General features: G+C 34.7%; 1 protein-coding gene across 4 annotated transcripts in view; it reads left to right on the forward strand.

Annotated features, from left to right (window-relative positions):
* The window catches only part of LOC117342873 (LIM and senescent cell antigen-like-containing domain protein 1), a 57,830-nt gene that overhangs the window by 12,352 nt on the left and 31,444 nt on the right, over window positions 1–14,034 (forward strand). For all 4 annotated transcript variants that reach the window (XM_033905163.1, XM_033905164.1, XM_033905161.1 and 1 more), the window contains exon 2: window positions 13,311–13,421. In XM_033905163.1, the coding sequence (XP_033761054.1) occupies window positions 13,311–13,421 (111 nt within the window). The remainder of the gene's footprint in view (window positions 1–13,310; window positions 13,422–14,034) is intronic.

A 14,034-nucleotide genomic window follows, 5' to 3' on the forward strand; every position in this document is an offset into this window, starting at 1 on the left:
TAGTAACATACATGTATAATGTCATCATCATGGGTTGTAGTAACATACATTTATAGTGTCATCATCATGGTGGGTTGTAGTAACATACATTTATAGTGTCATCATCATGGTGGGTTGTAGTAACATACATATATAGTGTCATCATCATGGTGGGTTGTAGTAACATACATATATAGTGTCATCATCATGGTGGGTTGTAGTAACATACATATATAATGTCATCATCATGGGTTGTAGTAACATACATTTATAATGTCATCAAGGGTTGTAGTAACATACATTTATAGTGTCATCATCATGAGTTGTAGTAACATACATTTATGGTGTCATCATCATGGGTTGTAGTAACATACATTTATAATGTCATCAAGGGTTGTAGTAACATACATTTATAGTGTCATCATCACAGGTTGTAGTAACATACATTTATAATGTCATCAAGGGTTGTAGTAACATACATTTATAGTGTCATCATCACGGGTTGTAGTAACATACATTTATGGTGTCATCATCATGGGTTGTAGTAACATACATTTATAGTGTCATCATCACGGGTTGTAGTAACATACATTTATGGTGTCATCATCATGGGTTGTAGTAACAAACATTTATGGTGTCATCATCATCATGGGTTGTAGTAACAAACATTTATGGTGTCATCATCATCATGGGTTGTAACTATTGTAATGGAAAATAATGTAATAATGCTCCTGTTTTGATGTAATTTGGTATATTACCTAAGGCCATGGTATAGACTCCACAATTAAAGGTTTGGTCTTAATCCCCTTAATCTGACCCATGTTTACCGTACACGAATATTCTCCAATTCTCAATACCTGGGTAAGAAGGTTTGAATGACTGGCAGATTAAATACCTGATATCACTTATTGATTGTGGTAGAGAGGCAAATATTTGGCTCCTATAAAAGTCTTCAGATCTTTAAAGGTTAATGATAGCCTCAACAATGATATAAACCCTGGGACGCTTGTTTACCAATGCTGTGACTTGACATCATTTTAAAAGAATGTGTGAATAGAAAATTAATTTTTTTTTGTTGAAAATATCTTTATTGATAATTTAAAAAGGCATGGAATTACAATACATGTACAAGTAATAGAGAGTTCCTACCATGGACTCCCAGCCAAAAAGGGCCATAACTCTGTATTTAATTGTGAGTGTGACCAAGTTTTTGTATGTAACACAGCTGCCCTTACATGTCAATTGTAGACAACAGCAGAAATGATAAACAAAGGGCCATAACTCTATGTTGGGAGATGTTGGGGTATGCACCTGTCTGTACTTGCATAAAATTTGGAAACTGAAGGCTTAGGGTGGTATGAAATACAGATATGAGATTTACCATGGAAAAGAAACACAAGGTCAACGAAGAACCATTACTTCTTCATGTCGAGGGATAGGAGACGCTTCCCAACTTCAAGAGTTATGTACTCATGCATGTCGAGGGATAGGGGACACTTCCCAACTCTAAGAGTTATGTACTCATGCATGTCGAGGATAGGGGACACTTCCCAACTCCATGAGTTATGTACTCATGCATGTCGAGGGATAGGGGACACTTCCCAACTCCATGAGTTATGTACTCATGCATGTCGAGGGATAGGGGACACTTCCCAACTCCATGAGTTATGTACTCATGCATGTCGAGGGATAGGGGACACTTTCCAACTCTAAGAGCTATGTACTCATGCATGTCGAGGGATAAGGGACACTTCCCAGGTCCAAGAGTTATGTACTCATGCATGTCGAGGGATAGGGGACACTTCCCAACTCTAAGAGTTATGTACTCATGCATGTCGAGGATAGGGGACACTTTCCAGGTCCAAGAGATATGTACTCATGCATGTCGAGGGATAAGGGACACTTTCCAACTCTAAGAGTTATGTACTCATGCATGTCGATGATAGGGGACACTTCCCAACTCTAAGAGTCATGTATTTTCATGCAGACACTGATAGTTGTTATGGAAGAAAGCTATGATAAAATATGCCCTTGATAGTGTAACATCACAACTGGAATAATTCCTAGTCCCCTTACTCTTGTAGTATAAAAAATCCATTCCATTGATAAGAAATAAGTTACCCCTGAAATTGTGAATTTGATGGCTCATTAATAATGGCCCCAAAGCATTGCTCTCTCTCCCTGATACCGATCTTAACCCTGTGTTTTGTTGGTTCACCAAACACATTCTCTGTCACCTATAAGGCGTGTTAATGTAAACTGTGTATGGTATCGGTGATCTTATATTAATAATCTATCATATCTAGTTCAGCCTGGAGAGTTTAGGTCTGTCTCGCCTGGAGTGTTGACACATGTTGACATCACACCATGTTGTATATTATTACAAATGTCCACCAGTATACCGGTAATCTCACTGGTTGGGGTGTCTTGCTGGGTGACTTTGACAGTATGCTTCATTAAGGTAGCACTATAACATCGACATTAGTTCCGTGCTGTTGCAAGGAGACAAACACACTGCAGCCTCCGATTAAAACATGTACACTACAAGGCAGCGCACATCTCACACACAGGAGAGGCCGTCCTTAAATGACCTTAGCTGTTGATAGGACGTAAAACAATAATAAACCAACCAAACAAATGTCTGCTTTTCGAAGGATGTAAAATGTGAAATTTGAAGCACTAAAATTATATGGAATATATAATCTGCTGAATGACGATCTTACTGGTTTGATATTCATCAAAAGCTTCAAAACTGTTTAAGAAACTACATTACCCATACCGAAATAAAGCACACTAAAGTATACTTTTATGCTACTTTAAGTATACACTTTTTCCTACTTTTTTGAAAAAGTACCAAAAAAGTATACTTTTTTTGTACTTTTCTGGACTTAGAAATTTTTCAGAGTACTTTTTCTGTACTAAATTTGGACTCTGAAATTTCTCAGAGTACTTTTTTTGTACTTTTCTGGACTTAGAAACTTTTCAGGGTACTTTTTCTGTACTTTATTTGGACTCTGAAATTTTTCAGAGTACTTTTTTTGTACTTATTCTGGACTTAGAAATTTTTCATGGTACTTTATTTGGACTCTGAAATTTTTCAGAGTACTTTTTTTGTGCTAAAATCTGACTTAGAATTTTTTGAAAGATTGTGAAAATATGGATGTACTTTTTTCCTACTTTTTTGGGACTTAGAATTTTTCAGCTAATGCCATTGTGCTTTTTTTGTACTTATTATGGACTTAGAATATTTTCAGACATTGCGAGGGGTTATAGCATATTAATATTTTCAAAATTAAATCTGACTTTTTCAGTCGACTACAAATCTAAGACTAAAAAAATAATACCCAGGATTAACCACAACAAATATCTATCAAATAAGATACAGAAAATTATCATTTGGTAATATTAAATGTTTTTGATCTCGTTTTTTTTTTTTTTTTTTTTGTTTTTTTGTCTTTTTTATGTTCTAAAAAATACTTTTCATACTTTGATCAGTACCACAGAAATTTATCTAAAAATAATTAAAATTCAACAATTATTATCATAAGTATTTCACTTCAATGTACTTTGTTAGTAAGGTTCACACATTTTAACGGTGATTTCTTTGTCACTTTTCGTTTGTATTTCCATATGCATCTCAGAAGTAATAAACTTCACATTGATGAATGTTACTATACGTTCATGTGACGAACGTCAAAACTTAGCTCTATAAAATTTTTGTTCCAGATCGTTCTTTGAAGTTACAGTATTTTGGCTTTAATTATAAACTCTTTAACGGAGTTTAAAACATTTCGTTTATCCAAACGTTAACCTCTACCAGATCGGGGATCACTCTACGAACACACATGTGCCCGTGCCTGTAATACGCTTTTAATTCATTCAAATGAAATTAAAATCACCTGCTCTTTGTCTGCATATCATATACTTGCTGGATATACGTGGTTTTAAGATTACATCTGATAATTGCACCCGAAATCACGTGGTGTTCTGTCAAAATATTCACCGATATACTCGTATAAACATGTGTAATACTGATATAGTCACTCGGACGCTTCTTTGTAAAACGTATATTGAAGTCAAGCGCTGTGATGATCTCGATCTCGATATGGCTTGACTGACAACAAACAGGCATGATCAAGGAACAATATTCCGGTATTTAAATCAGAATTACATCGCATTCATTGAAATGGTGAAAGTGAACACAAAAAGAAAACTTTAATTTGTCTGATATTTATTTAGCAAGATCGTACGATAATTCGGACAACGACACAATGTAGCTGTACTCTAATATGTTGTAGAATGATCTCGTAGGAGTGTTGTGTGTACAAATAAAATACTCTATTGTATACAGAAATCAAGATCAATACCAAGATCTATCATAAATATTTTAATTGATATAGTAGACGGCTTGAATAACTGCAACACCAAGATCGATCAAAAATATTTCAACTGTTTTAAACTAAATCTTGAAACCTGTCCTGTGTGTTAAGCTAACAAAGCGATCAGGATATATATGCTTAACGTCGTACCGAAAGTTAATTTCACCCGTGGTGTTAATTAATATAAGCGACAGTCGACTGTAATGGCAAATCATACCTAGCTTTATTGTTTATTGGAGTTACCTGTGTACCTCCGTCTCACCTGTACACATATTAATTGCCCCTCTTAGACTAAGTCTTATGCCCGCGGCGTTAATTATAACAATTTATATTGTCAAGCTTGACTGCCTTTCACTACGATCAGATCACAGTTGCCTACCCTCATTTAAACAAAACATCCGGATTACATAACAGGTACTGACGAGGCTTATTTATACCTGTGTCAGATTACCATCGGTCGGTTCACCTATGACCTCGGGGCCGTGATCTCGTTTGTTTACTTCGGTTTACGGAATCTACCGAGATTTGACGAGTTCGCTTCGTGCGATCATTTTGTGCAATGTGCAAGCTTTAAATGCTGAAGTAGTAATACCAAAAGTATGAAACAATAGAGATTAAGGAAGTAGAATATAAAAAAACAAGTAATAAAAGAATGAAATCGATACAGTAGATCTCCGACAAAACTTTTTTTTTATCCCATGATGCAACAAACAGCGAGATTTTAGCGGGAAGTCTGATAGCCATGTTTGAATTTCACCGGATGTTTATCAACGGAAGAAACATAAACAAACACGATTTTGATATAGAATAGCCTAAAAACGAAATTCATTTTCTTGCCTAACTGAAGAAGATCGACTATCTGTCAGTAAGTGGCCAAAGAATATCAGCTTTCTTGTTGTTTTTGGCGACAAATGCTCATTTTGACCCGAAAATATCACAGATATCGCGACCAGGTAAGTTTACAATTTTATTATTTAAATCTATTTCGTCTTCTGCACGTTCCTACATCGTTTCACATTATATAGGTGAATAGGGGCCTACACATGTTAATATTAATACTTGATTACTTCGTGTTTCAGGGTTTTCATAATGAATTCATCACCGATTACAGTTTACACGGCCCGAGTTTAATTAACAAAGAACTGCTAGATCCACGTGTGTTTCAATCGTAAGTATTCAATTTACAGATTTATGCTACCATACGCCTGGGATTTTATAAGCATCCTGATTGATAGCACCCAAATATTGAGAACAAGAAGAATTTTATTTCTTTATTGACGAACTTCGACGTAGTTATATTGCATTTTTATTTCTGTCACGTAACGGTAAATTCGTAATATCTTAATTTTTATGACTTCGTTTTTCAATGGAATTTATTGAAATTTCACTTACATGTAAAGAATTATTTGCTTATTCATCTGATAATATTTACAGAATTTTTTTGTAGTTGATTTCAAGAGATATTGCATAAAATTTCAAAAAAAATAGCAATGACATTTTTAAGTTAGAATATAAGAACGAAAGTAACGTCACATTTCGGGCAACATGTGTATATCTATTTTAGGGAATATATGTAAAAATATCGGTAAATGAGCTAATAATTGTCTACTATAGTATATGGAATTTGAAGAAAATACATTCAAAAACGAAGTCAATAAAATCCATTGAAAATTTGTTGTATGTCATGATCAATTCACAAAAAAATGATCTCAAGAAATGATTGAATAAAAAAAATCTGTGTTTTGGAGTATTTTGATAGTTAGTTGCATAATTTAAGATGAAACAAACTGTCAGAGAATTCTGGAGTAGCTTGATTTTTATTAAAGTACTTATCCTTATAATTAAAAGTTTTATGTTGTAACTTTAAACTTGTATACCTGTGGCTAGCTTTTCTTGATAAAAAGACTTCCAAGCAGACATGCATGTAATAAATGACAGTAAAGTGATCAGGTGCATATATAAGGAAAATTATCTACATTTTTATATTGAACAAATCTTCACAATTATTCTAAGTTTTGATATACAAAATATTTTAAAATTTTCTCTTTCTTCCAACAGATTATGCAGTACATTCTGAAGTGACGGAAAGCTTGAAGATATTGCATTGTGGTCCGAATTGAGGGCAATGATTCGCATAAAGCAAGAAAGGAATGAAGAGAATCAGACATTTTATTTTTCGAATTCACACTTACTTGGATTTGACCAGTTTAAGCAAGCAACATTATGCATATACCATACTTCATTGTATTCAGTATGCATTTATGCATTGTTTTTTATTTACATCTTTTTGTTGTGTTTCCTCAAGAGGAATTATGATTCGACAATTTTTACAAATGTTATTGCCCTTTTTATTTAGAATGGTATATTTTTTTTGTCTGGATCTCCTACATACACATGATATAAAATTGTGTTTTCCTGCTTGAAAAAAATATTAGAATAATTTATCAAAAGTTATTGCCCTTATACATAGATGTCCATCTGTAAATCCTTAACCTCACCCTTAAACAAATTTCGAGCTTATTAGATCCAGACTTTGCTATGGCATGAAATTATACTCAGTGGAATTGTGATTGGATAACTAATCTTGTATTTCAATGTTTGTTTTCACTTGATACAATTGTGCATTTCTCTTAGGAATGGGACTGATGTATGTATTGTTTAAGCATGCAGTATTCTCATTTAAGCTTATCTCCTATATTTTCAGAACTAATTTCCTACACCATTAAATTAAGTCCCTTTTTTGGTAATTTTTTCCTTCTTTTTCAGTACTTTTTTTATACTTTTTCAGTACAAATTTCCTACTTTTTTAGTACTATTTTCCTACTTTTCTAGTACTTTTTTCCTACTTTTCCACTACTTTTTCAGTACTGATTTCCTACCTTATTGGTACTTTTTTCCTACTTTTTCAGTCCTAATTTCCTTCTTTTCAATACCATGTTCCTACTTTTTTGATACTTTTTCAGTACAGATTTCCTACTTTTTTAGTACTATTTTCCTACTTTTCTAGTACTTTTTTCCTACTTTTCCACTACTTTTTCAGTACTAATTTCCTACCTTATTGGTACTTTTTTCCTACTTTTTCAGTACTAATTTCCTGCTTTTTCTGTACCATTTTCATACTTTTTTTGTACTTTTGTACTTTTTTTGTACTTTATGGACTTCCCTGTAAAAGTACTAAAAAAGTATAAAAGCACAAAAAAGTACACCATCAATTTGGCCCTGTGCACTTTATACTATTATTGTACTTTTAATGTACTTTTTCTGTACTATATTTGTGCTTTTTCTGTACTTAATGAAAACAATAAAATGTACTAAAGGTATACTTTTGTTAGACTTTTTTTGTACTTTAGTACTTTTTTTGACTCAATTTGGAACCGTGTTGGAATATCGGTTCCAAATTGAGTCAAAAAAAGCATACTTTTTCTATGCTTTTTTAGTACTTTTTTCCCATACTTTTTTTGTACTTTATTTCGGTGTGGGTAATGATAATAAAATTTGTATTGATATCTACTATGTAGATCTAGACTACCCAAAAAGATATTGAGCTTAGAAAGTGTACTCTTGATGAAAGAGTTGTCTCAAATATGAGTGGGATTATATCTCATTTTGATGGTACATTTAAGTTTTGCATATATTATCTCAATTGAAGGGATTTTTGTCTGATCAGGATGTGTGGTCTGTACAATTCATCAGTTTAGCTCCTTGTTGAAAGTCCAAATAAAGTCTACTAAAATTACTTTATGAACAAGTTTGTCAAATTAGCATACAGGTTGTAACAATTCTTATGCTATATAGTTGACTATCATAATTCTGTATCTTGAAAAATATTTCAGAAAATGTTAATTTATTGAAGAAAAAAAAAAAAAAGATATCTAATCCATCCATACTTATTTAGGCAGTAAATGTTCATTAAAAGCCGATCTCTTCATAACTTAAATTTTCTTCACGAATGACTTAACATCCGGTCACATAATGTTATTTTTTAAAGGATGAAAGTATTTGGTATCTTCCTGATCTTCCTGGGGAAAATCAACAATAGTATGGCATCATATACATATGTACTTTAAGCTCGCAGTATGATTTATCAGTTGTGTATACAGCTGGTTGTAAATTACTTTAAATTCGCAATAGGAATTATCAAATGTGTAATCCGCAATAGGAATTATCAAATATGTAATTCGCAATAGGAATTATAAAATGTGTAATTCGCAATAGGAATTATCAAATGTGTAATTCGCAATAGGAATTATCAAATGTGTAATTCGCAATAGGAATTATCAAATGTGTAATTCGCAATAGGAATTATCAAATATGTAATCCGCAGTAGGAATTATCAAATGTGTAATCCGCAATAGAAATTTTCAAATGTGTAATCCGCAATAGGAATTATCAAATGTGTCATTCGCAATAGGAATTATCAAATGTGTAATTCGCAATAGGAATTATCAAATGTGTAATTCGCAATAGGAATTATCAAATGTGTACTTCACAATAGGAATTATCAAATGTATAATTCACAATAGGAATTATCAAATGTGTAATTCACAATAGGAATTATCAAATGTGTACTCCACGATAGGAATTATAAAATGTGTAATCCGCAATAGGATTTATCAAATGTGTAATTCACAATAGGAATTATCAAATGTGTAATTCACAATAGGAATTATCAAATGTGTAATCCGCAGTAGGAATTATCAAATGTGTAATTCACAATAGGAATTTTCAGTTTATGAGTTGTGTTCACCTCGAGCTCTTTGTATATAGTTTTCAATGACATAAAATATTTTTGGAACGAATTAAAAGAATTAATTTGATATGTCTTAGTCAACTTACAAATCACATCTCATTATCATCAATATATTGTATGTTACAAACCATTACAGACACAGTTCCTGTAAGTCTTTACTATACAGACTTTACTTTAGGTGCTTTCAATGAAACACATTACAGTTACTGTAAATACGCTGCTATGCTTATAAATCTGTTTGACAAGTTTTAAATTGAAGATAATTTTTTATTCAGCAATAAAGGGTTATGACTGGAATTCTTTATATCAAAATGTAAAAATGCACACAAAGGTATCGGTGTGTTTTCTCGTACAAAACATATTCATTATAAATCATAGAATATGTCAAAACAAAGGAATTATGCGAGTTATACAAGGATCTCAGATTTAGAAGTCTCCAACTCATTGGCACAGGTGTGTCTGTCGGTACTGTACAAACAGTATAGGGTTTCTTCATCGTCACAAAAACATACACGGACCTGATACATAGTGTTATTATTGTGCTTAATTTGGCATAAGAATCCATTGACATGTTATAAAGACAGCACAGCCAGACACAAAAAATGATCTGGTTAATTATGTGTACTCGTTATCAATGTAGTGTAAATAAGTAGATGCATGTCGACATGAAAAGGACCTCTAACACAAGAATGTAATTCCTACCATGTCAATATCGTATATATATATATTACATGTACTACTGACCATCACTGTACATGCCATTGAAATATTCTTTAAGAATATGGATTTGGTGTAGTGGTGTAAGATATAGGTATTTCTGGCTAGACGATTAGGTGGCCTTAGATTGTGCATTTAGGGCCTGGTCAGGGACACGAGTCATAAAATTGTCTTCCTTCGTCATTTGTGTTACTATGTTATATATATTTAATCATTAACACAATATATCATATGTATTTTGTGCTGTTGATCTGATTGTTACTCAAAGTGACCATTCAAGTTTTTGGCTGATCAATAGATGCCTTATTTACAGATCCTACTTTTTCTCACGATTTGAAATGAATTTATTCCTCTATAAACGTACAGATAACAATTTTGCTAATATTTCTGTTGCCTGCATAATTATATTTAACTGGAACAAGATTTGTACGTGATAACTCACTGATGATAGCATCGTATATAGGATACATACCCAGATCTAGAGGAGGGAATGTAAATAGACTCATTACATGGATCATGTGACACGGCATTTACAAAATGTTAGATCAGTATACAGGTTATTGGTTTAGTGAGTGAAATGAAAAAAGCCTGCATAATATCACATATACACATCTGATTCTATTGTCCCAGTAATCAGGCAGTATTTTATACCTACTTTTATGCAGTTCTATTTGGAGTGTGCAAATAGAACTGCATCAGGTTGGAGTGTTCAAAGAAGGGGCCGCAATAGTTTAGTCGTTTAGAGCTTCGGCCACGTAACCTCAGGTGATGATTTGAGGCGTGTGGTTCATCACTCCATACTCCTGGCAGTTTGTGTTTCTCTGGAAACAGGCCGGTTCATGAAGTCGTGGTTGTCTTTCTCTGGAAACAGGCCGGTTCGTGAAGTCGTGGTTGTGTCCTTGGGCAAGACTCTTTACCCTAATTGCTTTAGATGGCATGAAATGTCCTCCCGTATGTTGTTCAGTGAGGTAGTCACCAACTACTACAAGGAGACCCTGCCTCAAAATGACCCTGGCTGTTCACGGGGCGATAAACCAAACAAACAATCAAACAATGTGTTCAAAGTTACTTCCCTTTGTTTCACTCTGGCAGCCTAAGCATGATTTGGATCTATTTATGGAATTGTATATATAACACCATTTTATATGAACCATAATACAATATATACTTAGACCTGTACATGTATGTACATAATTCCATCAATTCAGGGCCATGTCCATACATTTAATACATATAATAGAGTAATGCCGCCTTCCCTTTAGCCAATATAACCAGAGAAATTACGATATAACATTTCACTCAACTGTAAGTGATGAGATAATTAACTTCCCCATATGTTGTGTGAAACTGTGTGTGCGAGATAAAACTGCATAAATTGGTAGATATTGAGGGAGTCACGGTAAGTAAACTCTCTGTACATTTGGTATATATAGGATAAGTTATTTGTTTACATGTATAATATGTTTGTACATATAGGATAAGTTATTTGTTTACATGTATAGTATGTTATACAGATCATTCTTTATATCATTATCATTATCATGTTATAAAGAATTTTATTGATTATTCATCCTTTTGGGTAAATTATTATCTCTCAGTCCATTACTCACCATAGGAATCTTTCTATGATGAACATTATTTTCATGTTAGCATTTTCATCTAAATCCAGTAGACTGTAGTGTGCTTGTTACCTGAGACATGGGCTTATTACCTGAGACATGGGCGTATTACCTGAAACATGGGCGTATTACCTGAGACATGGGCTTATTACCTGAGACATGGGCTTATTACCTGATAATGGGCTTATTACCTGAGACATGGCCTTATTACCTGAGATGTGGTCTTTATATTGCCAGACATGGCCTTATTACCTGAGACATGGGCTTATTACCTGATGCATGGGTGTATTACCTGAGACATGGGCTTATTACCTGAGACGTGGGCTTATTACCTGATATATGGGCTTATTACCTGAGAATGGGCTTATTACCTGAGACATAGCCTTATTACCTGAGATGTGGTCTTTATATTGCCAGACATGGCCTTATTACCTGAGACATGGCCTTATTACCTGAGACATGGCCTTATTACCTGATGCTTGGCCTTATTACCTGAGACATGAGCTTATTACCTGAGACACGGCCTTATTACCTGAGACATGGGCTTATTACCTGAGATATGGGCTTATTACCTGAGACATGGGCGTATTACCTGAGGCATGGGCTTATTACCTGATACATGGGCTTATTACCTGAGATGTGGGCTTATTGCCAGACATGGCCTTATTACCTGATATATGGGCTTATTACCTGAGACATGGCCTTATTACCTGAGGCATGGCCTTATTACCTGAGACATGGCATTTTTACCTGAGACATGGGCTTATTACCTGATGCATGGCCTTATTACCTGAGATGTGGGCTTATAACCTGAGACAGGGGCTTATTACCTGAGGAATGGCCTTATTACCTGAGATTTGGGCTTATTACCTGAGACATGGGCTTATTACCTGATGCATGGCCTTATTACCTGAGACATGGCCTTTTTACCTGAGATGTGGACTTATTGCCAGACATGGCCTTATTACCTGAGATATGGGCTTATTACCTGATGCATTGCCTTATTACCTGAGACATGGCCTTATTACCTGAGACATGGGCTTATTACCTGAGGAATGGCCTTATTACCTGATGCATGGCCTTATTACCTGAGACATGGCCTTTTTACCTGAGATATGGGCTTATTACCTGATACATGGCTTATTACCTGAGACATGGCCTTATTACCTGAGGCATTGGCTTATTACCTGAAATATGGGCTTATTACCAGATGCATGGCCTTATTAAGACATGGGCTAATTGCTGGTTTGATATGGTCATGACCATGATTTTTTTACTTTAGAAATTATTGTGTATACATAATTGTACATGTGTCTTCCATCACAGTAAAATTTCCATGGAGAGTATAGCATAAATAAAATCAAGTTAAAGTTAGATCTATATTTGTTTACACTGTTTAAAATTTATTCTTGAGCTTATAGGATGTGAATGAAAATGTATACACCATGAACCTTTTGATAAATGTATGTAGCTTACGACCAGGATACAAATAGAGGATCTTATATGAGTATCAATGTCATATGGACTTTATTAAATAAGTAAAAAGATTTGATGTCACAGGGCTCGAGTGACAAATTTATATTGTCCATATGGTATTGACAAAAGTGTAAGATTCTATAGATTACGTAACTCATGCTAAAGAAAACAAAAGCAAAAACTCTGAAATTCTATCTATGTAAGACTTGCCAATTTCGACCCTATCGGTAACATTTCCACCACAAAAAAACAATGCTGTGATGTCATCACAATGTCATTAACTCACATGCATCTTACGATATTTATAACATTGCAGAACATGCCAGGTAGATGATAAAGTGTGATAAATCATAAGAATGTTTGTATTTAAGAACACTTTGTTACTTTCAGTAAAAGCATGTCCCTCGGGAGCTCTGTGTGCCACCGTTGCAATGAAGGGTTCGGTCCGAGTGAGCAGATCATGAACTCCAATGGGGAGATTTGGCACACCAAGTGTTTTGTGTAAGTATAACAATACTTTTATAACTAGGTAAGCATAACAATACTTTGTAGCTCGGTAGATAGAAGTCAATCACATCAGGCGAGGAAGCCAGGTTCATCAATTTATTCTTGTCGACTGGTTTCGCCCTACTGGGCTTCCTTCAGGACCAGTTTCGGCCTACCTGGGCTTCATCAGGACCAGTTTCGCCCTACCTGGGCTTCCTTCAGGACCAGTTTCGCCCTACCTGGGTTTCTTTAGGACCATTGTGCCCTACCTTGGCTTCATCAGGACCATTGTGCCCTACCTTGGCTTCTTCAGGACCAGTTTCGCCCTACCTGGGTTTCTTTAGGACCAGTTGTGCCCTACCTTGGCTTTGTCAGGACCAGTTCCGCCCTACCTGGGCTTCTTCAGGACCAGTTCCGCCCTACCTGGGCTTCTTCAGGACCAGTTTCGCCCTACCTGGGCTTCTTCAGGATTTCTGATGATTGACTTCTACTTACTTAGTTTACTGTTCCGTCAATCACTCTACATATATCTACAAAGTTTACTGTTCCGTCAATCACTCTACATATATCTTAGGGTACCAGACTTGGGGCCTGGGAGCCCATTATCCACCGGTTACCTCTGATGTTA

The sequence above is a fragment of the Pecten maximus genome, chromosome 14, assembly GCF_902652985.1.
Source record: "Pecten maximus chromosome 14, xPecMax1.1, whole genome shotgun sequence".
Classification (NCBI taxonomy): domain Eukaryota; kingdom Metazoa; phylum Mollusca; class Bivalvia; order Pectinida; family Pectinidae; genus Pecten; species Pecten maximus.